The 20,153-nt window shown below is 43.4% G+C and overlaps 1 protein-coding gene across 2 annotated transcripts in view; it reads left to right on the top strand.

Annotated features, from left to right (window-relative positions):
• EPB41L4B (erythrocyte membrane protein band 4.1 like 4B) overlaps window positions 1-20,153 on the top strand; it is a 171,169-nt gene that overhangs the window by 83,367 nt on the left and 67,649 nt on the right. For both annotated transcript variants that reach the window (XM_069778719.1, XM_069778718.1), the window contains exons 16-17: window positions 13,615-13,796; window positions 18,644-18,759. In XM_069778719.1, the coding sequence (XP_069634820.1) occupies window positions 13,615-13,796; window positions 18,644-18,759 (298 nt within the window). The remainder of the gene's footprint in view (window positions 1-13,614; window positions 13,797-18,643; window positions 18,760-20,153) is intronic.

Genomic DNA, 20,153 nt, shown 5'->3' with positions numbered 1-20,153 from the left:
TGTGCTGGATCGACGTTTTTTCTGTGCAGCCTCTAGAGAGCGGAAAACAATAAAGCAACTGTGCACTGAGATGTGAAAATGCCAGAGTAAGCCTAAGGTGGGTAATCACAGAGGCTGACTTCAGTTTCCCCCAGCTAGTCTTCCTCTGTTTTAGCAGCATTTTATTTGGGAAAGGAAGAAAGAGAAACTTTGTTGGAGCCACTGGAACAAGAGCCTAGTTCAGCTGCTGCTCTGGATGCCTTCTGGAGGAGGTTTTTTTTGAATACTCGCGTTAAAGCGGAGCATTGTTGCTTTACAGTTTACACACCTACGTTCATAATACAGTATCGTTCTTGTCATGTAACTTCATTGGTTTCTGTGTGGTTCGTTGTCAGTGTTCCTCCTCATCACGTGGTGTTATCTGCGGTTTGGTTTGTTGCTGAAGGTGCACTGAATGAGGGATCTCCCTGACAGATCGCAAGAAAAGACAGCATAAGGCCTAACCGGTCCTTAAGCGTTAAAACGCCTCGTGCAGGAGGTCTGCACAGGGTGAAGAACAACCTGTGGGAGTTGTCTGCTCTGCAGTTTGTGTGTGTCCCCTCGAGGGAAGCACTTGTCGTTCTGCTTCTCTGGAGAAGGCACTCACGCACTCCACACCCCCCTTTTGCGTTTTCATCCCACATCCTTGCTGTCTGCAGAAATCTGTACCGGCAAAGCCACCGAGCGATCGGGTAGGTAAGAAGGGATCGATTTCTCTGTCCTTCCTTGCTCTAGTCTTAGCTGGCTTCTTGTGGCAAATGGGCTGGGACGTGGTTGGGAAGAGGGAACATTTCTACCTCTTTCTTCTCTGACCCCAGCGTTGCTCTGACTGACCTGTGCAGCCTACATCACCTGAACAAAGGTGGATATGGGTATTATCTGTCTGAACAAAGTAGTACAAATAAGTTGCTTTAAATTTAATAGCACATTGGGTTTTTTCCTAAAATTAGTACACTCTTTCCTTAAAAAGTATTGGTTTTAGCAAGTGACTAATACGGGCCTTGTGATGTTAGGAATGCGGTTTTGTGTTTGAAGCAACACAAAACACTGCAGGTGAAAACCAAATTATGTGGCGAGAGAGGAGAAAGGTGGAAAATGTTTGGTTAACTCAGCTGTTAAATGTAGTAGCATCTTTTGTTTAAAAATAAAATACTGGGAAAGCTCTGGCAGTATAAATCAATACTACATCCTAGATTTGTGCTGCTACAGGAAGCCACTGGTAGTTTATAGATGCACAAACTCAACACAGGGACTTGATAGCCCTGGTATGTGAGTGTTTATAGATACAATCTATAATTATTTTAACTAGGAGTTCTTCATGAGGAAACGCCTCGCAATTTTTACCAAAGAGCATGTTACACAGTCATTCTAGGTACAGCGAAATCAACACATTTTGAATGTGCTCTAAATATACAGGGAAGTTGTTTTAAAAAAAGCCTTGCAAACTGCCTGAAGGAGGTGCCACCTTCTGAATCCAAATGAAGCATGTTCTCGGGGGTACCTGTTGAACTTTGTCCACAAACTTTCTCCACCCCCTTCTGAAGTCTGTTTATTGTGCAAATTTGAAATCTTCTTTTTACAAGTCCAGCATACACTTAGAAACTCTTCTGTCATCGGATTACAGGTGATAAACACTATCCTCGCATCAACTTGGGGGGGACGGGGGGTGGCGTGTGTGAATACGGCGGCAGCCATCTGAGAAATTACACTGATCTCAAGTCCAGCGTGTCACCAGCTGCATTCTTCCACGCACTGGAGAATTGCTCGATACATCTTGGCTGAGGATATCTTCTGATCATCTCTCTGCATACCTTCCTCCTGCGTTTAATAAAGCTGGGCACCAGTTCTTCCCCAGCAGAGCTCAGGCTCCACTCTGTGGATTCGGATTTGCAGACGAGTTACTTTTGCACTGTAATAACTCTGTGATCCTGCGTCCTCTCCTCCAGGACCTGGTGGAGGAATCGTACAGCTGGCAGTTCCACGTCTGTAACTTAGGCTGAAATACATCGCTCTTCAGCCCCAGTCAGGCCCTGGCATGCAAACTAATGAGTAATATTGAATACTGAAATACAATACTGAAAGTGTTGGCACTTTTGGTAAATTGTTTTAGCGTGGGCTTTTTCTTTAAACTTCCATTTTCAGCTATTTTTCTCTAGCTGATGCGAGTCACAGGCAAAGTGAACAAAGGGATTGGGTTTTGTAATGCATTTCCAAAGCTGGCAGTCAGGGGTTCGCACACTCAAGGAAAAGAATGGACAAGTCCTTCCAGATCCTTTTATCAGTGAACCCGTATGCAAATTGACCAAAAGGAGGGTTGCTGTCTCACATTGTGGATGGGAACAAAGCATATATTATGGCCTTGTGATGTAAAATGTCATTTTTCCTTCCTTCTGGATGAGTGTTGCAGAAGATGTCTCTTCAGCCTGCAAGAGAAAGAGTGTTAGAGCTTGCAAGTAATCTTGAGAATGGAACTTCAGCTGCTGGCAAGGAATGAGCTGGGGAATGTCTAAGACGAGGAAAAAAATGAAATTGAGGATATCACTTGCTTCTCAGGCGTCGAAGTTGGCTAGATGGAGCCCTCTGAGGGGGAGGAAGAAGGCAGTTCAGCACCACAATCATCTGTTTTCAGAGGAGGTTTTCCACAAGTCGTTCCAGTTTCTGTATCAAGCAGGCAGGCTACTGCTACCTAGCTAGAAAGAGAGAAGTTTTGACACACATCCGTCTAACCTGACCCACTAGATCTCTGGAAGGACTGTTGGTGATGAGTGGTTTTCCTCTTACTCTGCAAAGGAGAAACAAGGAAAGCAGACTTGTAGGGGAATGCTGTCATTGCAGCATTGCTAATGGTAGCTAAAGAGGCTGTTCAAGCCAGAGCTGTTACAGACCAGCTGGCATTAATGGACATAAAATAGGAACTGTATTTTTTTAAATTGATCTCGGACTGTGTGTGTTGTGCTTCGAAAAGGGACTGATCCACCAGGACCCTAGCTTCTTTTGTTAAGACTGTGCTAGCCACGAATCTTCTTTGAGAGCCAGCTTGAACTAGCACTGTGCTGGTCAAGCCTCTGCACCCTAACCAAACCTGTGCTACAGTGTGAGGATCGAGATTTTGAACCGTTTCACAATAAACGCTGTTTCCTACTTTACAGTCAAACTGCAAATGCTTGGAAAAACACAGTGCTCTTATGCATGTTCCCAAGTTTTACTATCAAAGAGCCTGCAGGAAAATCAGTCCTCCTTGCTCCGCAGGCACCGGACACACAGAGAAAGATGCAGCTTTTAGACAAAAACAATACTAGGCAAAGTAGGTAAGAAAAAACACATCAAGGGATGGACCACGCTTTTCCGTCTGCCTCTTGCAGTACATTACAAAGCAGTGTGTGGTAACGATGAAGACCTTGTTCAGCTTCCCTTGTTTTCCACGTAGTGTTGTGTCTTGAAGTGACTGGCCAAATAGGCTTCCTTTCCGAGTGTATGTGCTGTTGCTCTTGTTGCCTCTGTGTCACAAAAAAACAGATAAACACTTGATTGAGCTGGAGTTCCTCCCATGATATGAGTCACTTCCAGTCATAAAGCTTCTGCAGACTAAATGCTGCTCTCAACTACATACTAATGACTCTTCCATGACTGTCCTTTAAAGCAAAGCAACTTATTTTGAAACAGTTGGTTTTATGAGTGTTAATCTGAATTTAGTTGTAAAGCTCATAAGTCAAGCCTCTCTGGGCACCGTCCACCTCATGTATTAGTAGGTTGTTACAGAAAATGCAAGTATGTTTGTAATAACTTGCATATTGCTTTTAATTTCTGCATGTAATATACCTTGAATTTTGAACAGGAGGAAAAGGTGTGGGGGTTTTTTTAAAAAAAAAACAAAACAACTATCTCTCCCATCCAACTCTCCTAAAGATGACAATTTTTTTATCTTTTTTTTTTTTTTTTTTTTTTTTTTTTCCCCCAGTCTTGGCAGACTTGGCACACGGATTGGTGGAGATGGGAAGTTCCAAAAGCCTGATATCTTAGACCCGATGTTACCTCTTTGTTTTGTGTTTCTGGAACAATAGCTTTCTCTTGACTTTGTGGGACTACTCTTTTGGTTTGGTGGCATCTTATCTTCCATGATCTGTTGCATGTGTCTTTTCAGAATAAATCTAGTTCATTTTCTCTCTAGCAGAAGCAGCATTCATGATGACTGCCTTAGTCATCACACCTTCTAAGAGCTGAGGAATCTGCTAATTTAAAAATAAGATAAATATTGAGCTAAGGCTATTGGGGAACCAGTGGAAATGCCCCTAAGGTTCTGTGTTTAAATAGCCACCACGATTACATTTCTGCTTTTGATTGTTTTTTGTACTTTCTATCTTTTAAGTTTGTGATGTGCTTGTTTTTTCCTTTTCCCTCTTTCTCTTCGTAGCACTAGTAGTATGACCTTCAGTTTTAAACTATCAAACAGCAAAACCTGCAGCTCATCATATCAAAGATGAAGATGTATTGAATTAAGCAAGAACAGATGTTTCATACAGGAACAGTTTGGAAAACCTGTAGTTCCTGGCTTAACAATGTCATATGTTGATGGATTATAAAAAAAAGTTTTGGTTTTTTTTAACGAGGCAATGAAAAACATCTTTTACTTCTGTGCTGTGAAGAAAATAAAAGAAGTAGCCACACCTAATTAGTAGTAGGAAGTACTGATCTAATACAATTAAACTCCAGATAAGAAGCTAATTATTTATAAATTATTTTTTCCTTACTAAACCCATAACAGTCTGTGCTGGAATTATAATCATGATGGTTTACCTGCCATTACCAATTTCTGCAATTTTGAGAACCTTAGAGAAGTAGAAATACATTAATACATCTCCAGCGCTTTCTAAATTGTTTAATGATGTAGCAATGAACTCAGTAGCTAAACAGATGACAAAATAGCTGTGTTGCTTTTCATCTCCAGGGGCCAAGCCCCTGAATTTTGAGGCCTTGCTGGCAGGCAGCAGGGCCAGCATCGTGTGTCGCTGGGCCAAATCTTTCTCATCAGTAGGAGTGTAGGAGTCTGACAGAAAGGAAGGAAGAGCTCGGACGAAAAATGGGCCAGGGTTTAGAAAAAGCAGAGTTTTACAGTGGAATGTGCAATGGGAGAAACTGGAAAAGGAAAAGCAATTAAGTCTGCTAGAGACTGTAGGAACGGAGAAGAGGAATGAAAGAGGCAAGGGAGTTCTGAGACTTCAGCATCTGTGTCTTCAGCACCTGGAGCTCACTGAATCAATAAGCAAGGCTTCAAGGAACTTGAATGTAAAACTGGATGCTGCTTCTGTATGAAATTTTTGAGCCCAGGACGGCTCCATTTGTTGTTATTGATTTTCAGATTCTACTGTTGTGTTTAACGTGTCTTTTATTCTCAATTTCTGACTTTAAAAAGAAGTCTGAAAATTGCTTTTAAGATCAAATGAACAGTTTCTTGCTGTAATTCAGATAAGTTGCCCAAGTGTTGCAGTGAGAACAGATAGGACAGGTTGCAAGTTTGTAAATAAGAAAGCCCTCACTGTGCTGAGTGACTGATTTTGTGTTAGTTTTACCTGTTAATACTGTCTTCTGAGCAACTAAGTGAAAAATTCTGTCCTGCCTTGATAGGAGTTTTTACTTGCTGCACACTGTACCTGTTCAGTAGCTTTACTGGTAACGTGTTAAAAGGGCAAAAATCTAACCTGAAGTCATTTGTCTGGCAACAGTGTCGGGTATGTTCATGCTGGACTTTAAAGTTATGGCAAATTACTGAAAATTCAGAATACTGTGTATTTCTTTGTAGGGCATTGGCAACATTCAGAATCTGAATAATTTAGAAGCATGAAACTTCTACAGTTTGATTAGTTTCTTTAAGAACATGGTTTTTTTCAAGGAATTTCAGCTTTGTAGGGAGAGAGACAGAAAAGAGGTTTTGTCAGATGGGAGCATATCGTTAAGGGAAGCCAAATCCAGTGGATTGGCTTCAAGGCTAAAGTGATTTCACCTTCCTAATCTGCTAGATGTGAGGCTGCTGTAGTTCCTGGTTCCGAGCCCAGCCTGTAGAGATGCTGATCATGTATTCCAGAGATGTAAATACAGGCAGAGCACACATTCAGCCAGAGGTGCAGAGCAAAAGAGGTGGAGAGCAGTGCCTTTACCAGCACCTGCAGACACAAACAGCAGCAGACAAACATGGGGCAGCACAGAGACCTCAATCCTGTATGCATACATGCCCACAGAAAATAGGACTACAGTTAAGAAGATGGTCTAGACTGCAGTGGTCGGGGCTTGACCAGCCAGATGTACTGACCAGCAGCTTGCTTACATGTGGCTGGTCCCTTTTCTCCCCTTCCTTTCCATTTTCCCATGCTTGTTCTTCCCTGATGCACATCGATTCTCCTATTCCCTTCCCTTGTCTCCTCTCAGTTACCCCTGCTTTTTCCGTGCGTTGCTCCCAGTTTTGCTAAGTCCATACTCAAATTTCCCAAGGCTACCAAGGCAGTATGGACCTTATGTGGTATTACTGATACGGTTTCTTAGGCAGTGCTGGCCTTGCAAGGTTATTCTCCCCCAAAAGTCCCTGATACTCCCCTTCAGTGCTCTGTGAAGTTTGAGCATTTCTCATGTAGCTTTCCCGTAACTACCTGTGAAATCCGGCAATCCTTCGGGGCATGCTCTGTAATAATTGTTAGCTGGTTAAGCTTTCGTCTGTTATGTCCAGCAACTTCTTTTGTCGCATCCCACGGTTTCTCATCTTCTTCTCTGTTAGCTAAACCTCGGGCCTGTGCCTCCTTCTCTGTCTGCGTGCTTTTTGTGTCTGCAGATATGTGATGCTGAGGAAGGGGGAGAGAGAGACAGGGATGTGCTTAGCTCACGGGACCCGAGTTATTTAATGGGTTAAGTGGTGGAAGAGGCTGTAGCATGGTTAGCGACCCGAGATCAGCTGCGGGCTGTCTCGGAGGTCTAAGTTCCTCGCTTGGTTTTGCTCCCATTTTAACCGGAGTTAGCTTGCTCGGGGTTAGCCGCCCCGAGCTGTTTTATTTCCCAAGGACAGGCATACATTGTCTGCCTGTGACTGAAAGGGGAAGGCAGCACTGACGTGGGGGAGGATTTCATCTGTCTTAGAAAATCTTGTGTCTGCTTTTCAGAGTTTTTCTCATCTGCAAGGGCATCTGGGACAATGAATTTTTTTGACAGGTGATTAAATATCATTAGCTATCGTTATCATTAATTAAAACCATTTGTAAAGGAAGAAAAGCAAGTTTAGTTCCCCAGTGGGCATATTTTGCATGACAGTTTTGCAAGGCAGTATTTTTTTAATGATCTTTATGTAGATAAGGTGAAATCTGTGAGGACAACGGCTTTGTCGAGTCGAGATTTGTTTCTTGGTATTTTATTAGAACATGCTTTGCTGCAGGCTCTGTTCTTCTTGTGGAGAATTTCAGATTACTCCTGCCTCAAAACTTAATTCGGCATCTTGTAATGCAGAAAGCTGCTGCATATACTTTCATCTCCTGCAGGAGAAATTCTCCCTGCTCCCATCACCATTTCTGAATACGTATTTCCCCATTGCCATTTTTTCTTCCCTTCCAAGGTTGGTTTGTCTGTCTGGGAGAAGGCTGCTGGCTGCCCGCTCTGCTTTCTGAGGTGTCCCTAGGAATGGATGGGGACTGCGGATCATCCCTGGCAGCACAGAGAGAAATCTGCAACGCATCTTCCCAGATCTTCCCTAAAGGAAGCAACTGGGCCAGCTCTCCTGTCATCTGGTGATGTCAGGGCAGAGCATGGAAGTGTAACAGCACTATCAGCTTTGATTATACACAGTTTAGGAAGCCAGTTCTGGCCAGCAAAGAGCTCTTGGTTACATGGTGCAGGAAAAAAAAAAAAGCAAACCAACAACCCATAGGTTTGTTTTTAATGATCCCAATCCTCCTTTACTTAGGAACACTCATTGCTTTTGTATGTCCCAGTCCTTGGCTGCAAAAATGAAACTTCACGCTCTCTCCTTCATAAGCAGTTCTCCTGCCATGGTCTGTGTTCCCTTCTTGTAGAATGCTGGATCCTGTCAAAGTCTTTTGCTTCAATCCAGTGGTTCTGGCCATTAATTGATACTCACGCAGAACCCCACCTTCTTTCTATCCCCCTGTTTTCTCTTCATTCCTCTCCACAGGGAAATTTCCAGAGTATGCAAAATTCCTGGGCTCTCTGTGCCACTTTGCGTGCTTTAGCAACGCAAGGGGTGTGTGAGATTCTAAATGCGATTAAAGCAAGTTTGGCTAAAAATTCAGTGGGGTTTGTTTGGGGTTTTTTTAACTTCTTTTGAAGCACGGACAGGGAATAAACCCAAACTCTTTTTTTATTTTTATTTTTCCCAAAGGGAGAGGTGAAGCCCCAAAAAATGAATGTTTGGCTTAACATAGCTGTTAAGTCTCATCCCCCCAGCTGCCACACTGAAGCTTCACGTGCAATGGCGGCTTTCATTAGACTTCTGAGAGCCTCTCCTCCATGCATACACATTAATATACGTACACATTAACATACACTTTAACAGTTCCACTGACTGCCGTTTGGGAGCACATCTAAAGCCCATTTTGATGTTGGAGAAGGTATTGTTACGATATGGCGATGGGTGAAATGTCTTCTCTTAGGGTGTGAAGTGGTTGGGGGGCCTCCCAAGACGTTCAGCACAAAGCCTGCAGCGTGGATTTGAGCTGCTGAAAGCTGTGCAGGTCACTGTCAGGCGGATGGGGGAGGATTGAGAGGGGTTCTGAAGGTGTTTGTGTAAAGTTTGAGGATTTTTAAATATTAGAAAATTGCAGTGGTTTGGTGCGGAAGCAGCGTTCAAAGCAAAGAATAGAGGTGGGTGTGGTAATTGTTGAAGTTTATTTATCACAACCGGACCTAGAAGCCTGGGATTTTCTAAACCGCCTTTCAGCTATAGCAGGGAGGGTGTAAACTCAATGAAGAGTCATTCAAGGGGCATGATAGTTTGAGCCTGCTTTCTGCTATTGCTCCACCAGCCTCTCCAAGGAGGGGAGAGGAGAGCCCCAAGTGTAACTTTGGACAAGTGGGAGTTGCCTACAAGAAGAACATGGAAGAAGGGGACATAGACAGGGTGCAGGAGTAAGCCTGCTCTGGGACACAGGTGAAAGATGTTTATGCAGGTCTACATGGTTATGTTCTACAGGAAAATGAGGATGGCAGCTGGGAGGATGGTATGGAAAGGCAATTAATTTTTAAAAAAATCTCTTGTCGCTCACAGGTTATGTCAAAATGGGAAGTTCTCTCACGCCAAGTCTGTCATGGATGAGAGTAAAATCCTGAACGGGTTAGCATCTCATCTTAGCACGTGAGAAAGTTTAGGATGCAGCTCAGGAGGAACGATAATATGTTTGTGCTGTTAGGTAGGAGTAACCTGCTTCACAGCTGAGGTTGTTGGGGGTGGAAACTTGGCCAGTTTAGGAAAGGATCTGGTGTTCCTGAGGACCAGAAGTTGAACAGGAGTCAACAACCCCGGGCTATTTAGGAAAAAGCAAATGTCATGTTCTGGCATATAAACAGGAGTACGTCCCGTAGGACGTGGGAAGCAATCCTTCCTCTTTGCAATGCGTTTGCAAGGCCTCAACCGGAATGGGGTGCCCAGTTCTGAGCACCACAGGTGGGAGGCAGAGCAGGGTGGACATATCAGAGGTGTAGGAAATGCGTGACCTGTGAGGGACAACTGAAGAATTCAGAGCTCTTCAGGCTCTGAAAGGAGATGTGAAGAGCCATTTTCAAAAACACAGGTTTCTGTAGCAATACAAGCCTGTGTCTGTGGTGGATGGGAGAAGGAAATAGCAGGCTTAAATTGCTGTAAAGGAGACAGGATAAACAAAGAAAGTGAGTGTAGGCATGGTGAGACACTGAAATAGATTGCGCAGGGAGGTCATGGAGTCTCTGCTAGTGAAGGTGTTGAAGATTCAGTTCAGCCTATCGGTTGGGGTAACGTAGGCCTGCTTAGTTCGGCTTTGAGGGGAGAGGTGAATACTTCAGTCTTTACCTTTCTGTTCCCCATTTTTCTAGGATCTCTTAACGCTGTTGTATGCGTGAGTTGTACACGAGAGGCGTGGTTTGGTAAGGCAGTAGGTGGCTGGAGCACATGAAATGTAGGAATGTCAACTTTCTTCTTGTCTTCTTGCTTTTAAAGCAAAGGGTGAGGAGTATAAAATTGTGATGGAGGACTAGTAATGTACATAAAATTAAAAAATGGAAAAAGTAATCAGAAGATACACGTTATTTGCCCCGTTCCTCAGTATGCTGCCTTTTTGGTTAGAAGAAAGTAATTATGTGAGCTTGAGGCTAAAGGCAATACCAAGTGTCTTGTGAAATTTGAGTGGCTTTTTTGAAGGTTCAGCCTCTGGCAAGTGAATCCTCAGGAGTGCTTTGCCTGAGGGAGGGACAGAGAAGGAAGAAATGTTTTCTTCCTTTACATAACAGCCTGTAGGGCCCTGCCTCATTTTCCTTGAAAGACACGAGTTGCTTGTGTAGGAAGCAGCTGGAGCTTGTTGAGAAAACTACACAGGTAAATAACAGAGGAAAAAGAGGAAACCTGCAGGACAGCCAGTTGACTATTAAAAGGTAAAACAAACATGTAATGTTGACATACTAGGAGGGCGAAAAGACAAATACAAGAGAAAGGATGAAAACTGATACTTGTCCATGTATGCACATAGTCTGAGAGCATTACTGGGGAGCAAATATGAAAACCTGGAGGGCTTAAGATACGGTCAGAATGTTGGTTCATCGAAAGTAGTGATTTTTTTTTTTTGCATCAATGGGTTGGGAAGGATGATGAGGATGCATCTATTCAGGTAAGCCAGATAGAAGCAAGCGACAGAAAGAAAAAAATGGCAAAAAGATACACTGAGGGGAAAGGTGTCAAGTCTCTAGACTTAAGACAGTGGAAGAACAGAAAAATAAGTGAAAAGTAGATGTGATATATGGTAATAATGATACCACCTTGTAGGAACTGCACTAAGATGTCCAACGTGCCCCTAAATTATATAATAGAGAGTACACAGAAAAGAGATTTGGACTACTCATGATATTTTTGCTTGGGTACTGCCAACTCTTCTAGTAGACTGGCTCTGGGGCTGATGCAAGCCCTGTTGCTTATGATTGTTCAGTAACTCATCAGTCTAGTAGTGAGGGTATGGGTGCAAAAGTCTTCCTCAGCCCAACTCCATATCCATCAGAAGTGCAAGAGTTGACGGACCACTGAGATGAGTTTGCTTCAATATCTGTTAGTTGCTGTCAGCCCTGGAAGAGTGCAGATGACCGCATCCTTTTAAATGGGCCCAGCAGTTTCAACATGGGATTTCACATCGGAGTGCACTGCCTGGGTATTGACATCCGAACTGGAGCTTTGTGACTTACTGTCCTCAAGGATTTCAGTGCATCCCTGAGCATCAGCTTTGCTGGGCTCGCTCTTTACTTCTTTGAAGTAATGGTCTGCCTGCATTTTACATGGTGTGGGCACTCCTCTCTGGACAGTCAAGAAATACTTCTAGAGAATTTGGTGCATGTTTGACCACATGCCAGAGGGGTTTTGGCTCATTCAGTTGCTCATCTCATTCCCATTTTAGCATGGAAGCTACCTCATGCCCATAGCAATATGAGGAGCCAATGTAAGGATTTGGTGTGATCTCATTCATTTTGAAAAGACCAGTGAAAAATCTGCTAAGCCAGCCTGCCAGCGGGTGAAGTGAAAGCAACTCCCAAGCGCTTGGGGTTTTGTGTCTTGAAAAAAAAATTGAATCATCGATTGAAAAAAAGGATGTGCTGAGGCTCCAGCCCCAAACTGATCTTATTTCCAATAAGGGTTTTAACCGTGTGAACAAAACCAGCTATCCTTGCGGTCAAAAGATGTCACTTCAATCCAAGGCGCTTGAAGGGAGAGTGCAGGAGAGCTGTTACAATTAGTGTGCAATCTCATTAACCTGTACCATTTTCCCCTAGTAGGCACTTGCTTGATTCGATTATAACAGTGAAGATATAGTGCAGTTTCAAAAGACGGACGAGTCCTGGATTATCTGAGCTCACCAAAGCTGTCCCCTGTGGATCAGTCACCTATTTGTATTGTTTCCTCAAGGCAAATAAGGCATCAGAAGTGCCTTTATTGGCAGTCATTGCTACGTGCCAGGAACCTGCCAAGATTAATATACACAAAATCCCCGTCCCCGCCTCCTGCTTTCAAAAAGTAACCAGCATAAAAGTGTTATTCAGTTACCACCCAGTCAGAAACCTCATGTTGTCAGAAGCTGTTACTAAGAAGACAGTGGTTATTAATGATGTACCAAGTTGCGTGCTTCAGCATATCTTTGGAAATGATGCAGATGTGTTTATTTGCAGATGACTGGTTAATTTTGCCTTGAATCAGTAAGTAATCTGCAGAGAACATATGTAGCAAGTAGCTAGGTATAATTTAGTCATTGTTCCTTTAATTCATCTGTTTGTCTTTATTCCATATTGTCAGGTTTTCAGCTGCTGTTAGTAATAAAAGCAAACTGAAAACCCATGCAGCTGAAGATATAATTTCTTTCACGTTTTTCAAAAGGGCAGGGGATTCATCTTGGAATGAATTGATTTACTGCAACTAGTGTCTAATGCAATACTATAGAATAAGTTAAAAGCTTATAAAAATTTTAAGCACTCCTGTGAGGAAAGCACATTCACGTCATTTGCAGTATCTGTGTAGAGTTATCTCAGTCTTTTTTGGTTGCTGGCACGGAGAGAAAATATCGTTTCTAGAAATTCATTGTTATTTCAAACAATAAAATGAAACAGCATCAGTTAAAACTATTGAAGAAAATGAACAGTGTTATTTGACACCTCTGAGTTAGAGATGATGAATTAAAATTTCAACAGGTCTCCATTTCTCCATATATTGTAAGACTGACAACAGTTAATCTCCTAACTAAACATATGCAAAAAAACCAAAACCATTTAGTTTACCAGCACAGGTGTGATTCCATTTTGACCAAGTGCTATTTTGTATGTAGTTACCTGTAAAACCTTTTATTCCCAATGGGATGTTTCTCCACTTTTTTCCCAAGTCACAAATTTTTCGTACAGCTATTTTGCACCGTAAATTTGGAGGCCCGAACTTTCTCAGGAATGTAACGTTATTCTGGGACTGTTCCTTGGTCCGCTTTTCTGACAGTTTCTCTTTAAAGGAGTTATTGTTTGCTGCCTGACCGCTTTCCTATGTCAGGTGAAGTTGCTAATTCCTGCAGGACAAATTTTGATGTTTTTGAGAATCATATTCCATAAATCAGTCAGAATTTGACTCAGCATAAGAGTTTAGCAGAGATTACATAGGGTGTAAAATCAAAAATAATTCTGATCTTAAAGTCATGCCAAACAAGCAAAGGCATCCTTTTTCCTCACCTTATGAGTCTCCTGTTAACAGAAAACTGTAAAGATTTGGGATACACCTCATTCAAAATTTTATTTACAGAAAAGCTCTGCCTTTTTTTCCCAAGAAAGTTTGCACTCTGTCTCTCCAAAAGTACAGTTTGTCCTACTGTTTGCCGATCTAATTTGAACTGATTTATTTTGTAGCTATCCCTTGAACAACAGTGATCTGCATCAGTTCAACATTGAAGAGAATGGTGGAGCACCATATACCACAAAAATGCCTGCAAGGCACCACCACCACCACCGTCACCACCACCACCATGCGAATTTTGGTGCCCTCACTCCGGACAGCAAAGACATTGTTTCTGGAGTTCCGAACCCAAACAGTAAGTCCACTGCCATGAAGGTCATTTCAGTAACTGTGCTGCTTTCAGATTTGTCTCTGGCAAGGAGGCAAAGGCAAGGAAAGGAAAACCACACGGTTTCAGTTTTTCTCCTTGAAGAGAATAACAGGAAGCATATTCTTATTTGCTAGCTTTGTAGTATGTGCAAATGAGACAAGATTTGCAATTCCCTGGCTTTGCTACAGGGTTGCGGGATTTGGTGTTAGATTGGTGTTCCATAGCTGAACAAATACCCAATTAGTCGCAGATACCGAGTCTCTAGCTACTTGGCACAGGCTATTTTTTCATCGTTACTATTTATTTGTATAGTTTCACAAACCTATCCTCGTCTGCCACTGTATTTTGCTGATCTGCCCAGCTGGCCTTCAGCCCTCATCGTTTGGATCTGACTCTTGCTTTCGTGTCTGGGCACAAACAGCAGAAATTTTGGAGCGCTGGACAAACAGTGTCTTGTTCTTAGTTTGGGTAATGGGGACAATTCCTGCTCAGCCTTACCTGCCACGACTGCAGTATGCTTGCTTGCTCGGCGGAGAAATTCTTGGCTTGTAGAAATCAAAGAGGAGAGAAGCCTGATGCAACTTTGGGTAGTTTGGGTGTAAGTCTCCACTGCTGAACATGTACAGGCTTTTTTAAGGGTACGTAGCTTGGCCAAATGTTTGTAGGTCCACACAGGAACTGGAAGAGAAACATCCCTGCCACTGAGTAATCCTGCTTCTTGCTCTCCAAATTTATAATCTCTGCACTCTGCAGTGTGTGGGATGCTGAAGCTGTGCAAGGATTTCAGAAAATGGGCAAAACAAGGTAGGATCTGTTCTTTTCCTTGCCTCAAGGGGATGAGAAGTTCTTCCTTTGCCCAGTTTTTGCCTTTTATAATTGTAAATCACCCTGAGATAGGCATCCATTACGGAAACTGTCAGCCTGGGCAGTTAATCTGACAGCTTTAAAATTCCTGAAACCAGGATCTTGTAATGGACAGTGCTGGGTGACCTCGGCTGTAGGCTGTCCCACCTCAGCAGTAATGCACAGGCATCTACCTGTGTAGGCACTTTAATCAGACTTTGTTTCAGAAACATGTCCTTTAATTTTCTTTCCCAAGGAGAGGGAAATAACAGTTTTTAGGAGGGAAGCTCACGAAATAAAAGCGCCAGGTGTTGTAGACGTTTAAGGAAGGAATCCTAAGCAGCCATACGAGTTGCTTGCTGGGTTTTCAATGAAGCTACTCCTTTAGGAGCAACCTCCAGGAGATGTGCCGGCTTTTTGTGGACTGTACGCTCCTCGCTGGTGTACCTTCGTGCTGGGAGGTGTGTGGGGCTGCCGTGGCTGGAAAGCCTCGGCCGGTCTCCAGCTCCCCACAACCCTGCCGTGGGTCCCGCCGAGCCGTGCCCACCAGAAGGTGATGAAAGAGCGGCAAAAAACACCATACGGGGTGTTTATTCCAGCTGTGTGTGTCTCCTCTTAGGCTGCCTTCCTCCTCCTCCTCCTCCGTGCTGAAATAACCTTAGAATAAAGCTTAGAAAGGCAGAAGGGCAAACATCGGAGCGGTTCTCTTTCTGCCCAGGGAGCGTTAACCTGCGAGATGAAATGTGGCTTGTCTTAACGCAGGCATGCTGCCCCACGGCCACCCGTTGCTGGTCCCCTGAGGAGACCTGTACCTGTCCACCCGGCCGGAGGCACCAGACTGATATTTCCCTTGAAAGGCACAAAGCTGATATTTCCCTTGAAAGGCACAAAGCTGATATTTCCCTTGAAAGGCCAGTCCGCAGTCAGACCCGGCACCTTTACGCCCTTAGAGCAGCGGTGGTATGGATAGGACCATTTCCCTTAAAACGGAATCAAAGTTATTCATTTGCAGTTTGGGGCGACAGGTCTGGGTGCCTTTTCGAGGCTGGTGCTCAGCGGGCTTGTTTTGGTTTGGTTTGTTTTTAATGGCTTCGTTAAAATGCTGCTCAGGCTATCTCGGCTGAGAAAACCCTCTTGCAGAGAGCTTGTGGAAAAGGTTCGTGGTGTATATGCTGGAACGGTTAGGAGCGTGCTGGTTGCCAGTCGGCTATCTAGGATGGCACACGTGGCAAGTGTGTGGGACAAGAAAAACTCAAGCAGAGAGGAGACGCTATCAGGGATCTGCGTCGGGGACACGGGGGACTGATGTCTGGCTCCAGGCTGTGTGGAAAGGCCACAGCTGGGAAATTATTTCTAGGAAGTACGTGGTCACTAACCTGGGAACGCTTTTGGGGAAGAAGGTGCTTGTGACCAAAATATCTCAAGTGGGAATGCCTGGAGAGCCAAAAGGTCTCATGGGGGGAATACGCTATCCTAGTGGAAACTTCCCCGTGAGGCTGCGCCCACCAGCGCTTTGGTTCAGCTACCTTGTGGTTTTCCAAGGGACCGTGGGCATTTCGTGATTTACTCCAGTTCCTATGGACCAGACTCATCTCTGAGCTCTGAGGTGGTTTTAAATTCATCTGAAGTGGAACGTGGAGTGACCCACCGATACGTACCTGGCATCGGGTCAAGAGAGGGAGAAAGCGTCTGCCTTTCCTCCACTTACACCTATTCTGATAAATGGCAAAATTCTGGCGCAATTCACAGGGCATGGGCAGGAGAGAGGGAAACAACAGTATGCCCGGCCAGGGTTCCCTTTAAATACTGGTGCATGTTTCTCAGCAAACACACAGCCTGGGATTTTGTTACAGAAAACAAACCCGGGCCAGACCTGCCTGATTTTTCACATTCCGAGTAATTTGTCTACTTCAATTACTGGAAGAAGTGAAATCTGGTGAAACAAATCTGACGTGTGTGTTTATGAAGGCAGTTCAGCAGAAGACGTTTAGAAGATGTTGTTTTCCTGCATTCAGCCTGATTATTGTATTTGCGATGCTGCCCTTCACCTCCAAGCTAACGTAGACAGATCGTATCTTTCTATGCAGCAGATCTTCCCCCAATGTATTCACAGAATCCCGGTCCCAGGGACCACTGTATTCAACAGAAATTAGCCTTACGGTGCCGCACAGAGAGGGTGAGCCGCTTGCTAAGCCTAATTGGCATGGCAACGTTGCGCGTGGATTATTACCAGGTGCACATGAGCAGATCCACCGGCAGCAGCTGGGACTATCGCTGAAAGCAGATGCCAACAAGTATCCAACGTAGCTCGCAGAATTTTTTGTAACAGAAAATGATGAATGAGAAGAGGGGGCCCAGCTTGCCTCTGGAACTCTGGGCTGAGCTTGCAGGTTATCACTTAAAAAAAAAAAAAGACGTCCTTTATTCCTGAACTGCTCGCTACAAAAGTCCTTGTGTAACCCTGAGCAGAGAATGGTGTAATACAGACTTGAGTTTCGGGCTGAAAACAGTGCTTTGAAGAACCACAGCGCTGCCAGATCCTTGCTTGAAATGAAAGCCTGGTTTTGCCAAGACTTAACGCTGACTCAGGAAATGTGTGTCTTTTGTAGGACTTCAGGTTTTTGGCTTTCTTTTTTTTTTTTTTAATCTGTTTTCAAGGTTGAGTTAAAAGGCTAAACCGGCTAGCTTGTTTTCCGGAGCTCTCCCTTTAAACAAAAAAACCAGCTTAAAAGTCAATTTTAAATTGTAGCAAACCTGAATAATTTAAGTAAGGCACTTTCCCCCCCTCTGTGTTCTCTCTCAACAGGAAAATAGAATGACTGTGTTTCTTCAAAAAACCAAAAAACATCATCGTGTCTTATCTTGCAGCTGTGCTAATTTATTCCTGGGTATCATTGGGCAGTTCAACGGTCTCATATCCACAGAAGCGGCTGTGGTGTGAGAAATGCTGAACTCTGGCATCACTAACTTGTGATGAGAGACCACCAAGGGGAGGTCGACGCTGATATTGTAACCCCTTCTAGGACGCTATTACCTCAGGGTCTGATAATGTTTCAGCAATGCCAGAGACAGCTTTTTGCTTCTATCCCTATAAGCTGGTTTTAGCAGTTTGTCTCTAGTCAGCAAAGCCCTTAATGTATATTTAAACAGCTGTAGAATTAGATCCTGAATGAGTAATATTTGATATTCTTAGGACAGGCTAAGAACCTGATCCAAACCAATCTGCAGTCAGTGCAAGGTTTTTATTGATTTCAGCGGGCTTTGAATCAGACTCCAGAGAATACCAGATTGTTCCCAACTGTTATTACCTAGAATCCATGGCAAAAAGAAACACAGGGTGACGCAGAGATTAGTTAAATCATCACATGATGAAGCTCATTCTTCTCAGAGTACTTGCAAATATACATATATATGCCACACCATCCCCAAGATGTTGGCAGAGGCCTTTCAGGGCTGCCTCAAAAAATATTTTTCCTTGTCTTTCTGTGTCGGTGGCTTGCTCAAAATCTCTGTTGACAAAGCACAGCAAATTCCTGACAACAGTCTTGAAGAGGCTAGCATATAAATAAAGATGTCTGAGAGAAGCCAAAAGCTATACTCTGATCTCTTTACACATCACATGTTCTGAGAGTGGCACCTTAGCTGCATAAATAATCCCTCTGGTGTCAACTGAGTTTTAGAAAATTGGGGGGGGTTGGAGGGGGGAGGTGAGGAGAAAAATATCTAGCCCAAAGCTGGCGAAAGCCCTGCTAAAATGAAGGGATGGGTGAGAAGGAGGGGGGCGAGGAATTGTTTGCTAAATAGAAAAAGGCAAAATGACGTGACCCAACAGGCATAATTATGGAACATTTTAGAGGGTCTTGCAGGGAAGATGGTTTGCTGACTGCTGTCTCTTCAAACGCAGTTGAGTGTCTTGCTCTGCAATTCTTCTGTAGCCTCCCTTCAGACTGTGTTTTTTCTTTCTTTCTTTCTTTTGGGCATCTTTTTAGAACTGAGCTCAGGACTTCCCCTTCTTTATGATGAAACTTCTCATCTGAAGAAAATAGAAACGGAGAGTGTGAAGGTGGTTGGACCGTGGCCAGCCCTGCACGTCAGCATGAACAAGGTATAGCATATACATATATACTTTTACATATATATGCCAGAGAGCCCCTTTGTCACTTCATATTCAAAAGCTGCTGCTTTTTCACCTCCAATTCAAATCAACATTCATCTGCAACTGGCTTGCTTTTTAATCACCTCTCACCATCTCCTTATGGGACTAGCATTTGGTTTTTAGATTTAGCATTTCCTTCAACTTTGCCTTTTAAAATTTCAGAAGCTGCTGCAACAATGTTATGATGTAGTTTTACTTTAGTTGTGAAGAGTTAGTCATCCAGGCAGCCCAGAGCTGTAAAAAAATAACAACACTTTAAGTGATAAAAAGAAAAAAAAAAAAAAATCTTGTTTTTCTACATGAGGAGTCGGTATTACGCCTTAAAAACCCCCTGGGATCTGAGGTTAATGGGTGTTTTATGAGTGAGTTTTTGCAAGGGTGGCAAAACAGCCGTGTCCCGCTGTTTCTGCTAGAGATCAGAGGCCAGCAGGTCGGTGGTTCCTTGTATCCATGTGGGGCAAAATCCACCGTGCCTGCGCTGTGCAGTGCCTTGAGCTGCGTCTGGATAGAACCACGGAGACCTGGACCTCTCATTTGCAACCACATCAGTCTTGAGACGGACCCAGTAAAGTCAGTGAGAGCATTGCAACTGGCTTCAAATGTGGTGGGTCTGGCCCCCCAGTGACTCTACAGACCTGTTAAAAGAAATGTGGTGTTTTGAGAGTTTTCTGTCAGTTCAAGGGAGAACTCAATTAAATTACTTCACCTTGGTTTCACAAACAGCCTTTCGTTATTGATATAATTTCAACAAGCATTAGAGAAATTAAAATCAAAGGAGAGGTGGCAAAGTGTATCAAAAATACAAGCACAAAGGGGCTGTATATCTTCTACATAGCATAATCTTTCTTTTCTCTGGATGAGAGAATCCAGGAGATGGACGTCAAGGCTGAAAATCAGCGAGTCTAGTGTTTCTAATAAAAAGTGAAATCTTGGAGTATTTTTTTCAATATTGTAGTTAATTGAAGTTAATCCATAATGCAGTAGATTTTCCATCATGAAGATTTGCTTGAAGAACCGCGTCCAGGGTGTGATGGTGTAGTTCAGCTGCGGACTGCAGTCCTCATACCTTATGAGTGTGGTCATGAGGCAATGACCTAGGCCGTGACTTTTGGAGACTGCTGAATGAACAGATGAAGGTGGAATAATTTAGACTTTTTACCAAATCTATTTGGTTATCAGCTGTGAGAAGCTGTCATTTTGTCTGACTGGTTGATTTGAGTGGGGATAAAAAGTTAAATCATAAAGTAGACAAACTGGGGGGAAATGGAAAATAAGTCATCTTTTTCCCATGGACATTTCTCCAAGTTCTTCTTCTAGAAATACTCTTAACTGGTAATAAGTAC

Source organism: Haliaeetus albicilla, chromosome 3, assembly GCF_947461875.1.
Source record: "Haliaeetus albicilla chromosome 3, bHalAlb1.1, whole genome shotgun sequence".
Taxonomy (NCBI): Eukaryota; Metazoa; Chordata; class Aves; order Accipitriformes; family Accipitridae; genus Haliaeetus; species Haliaeetus albicilla.
Note: the sequence above shows the minus strand (reverse complement) of the source record. Positions and strands in the feature narration are given on the sequence as shown.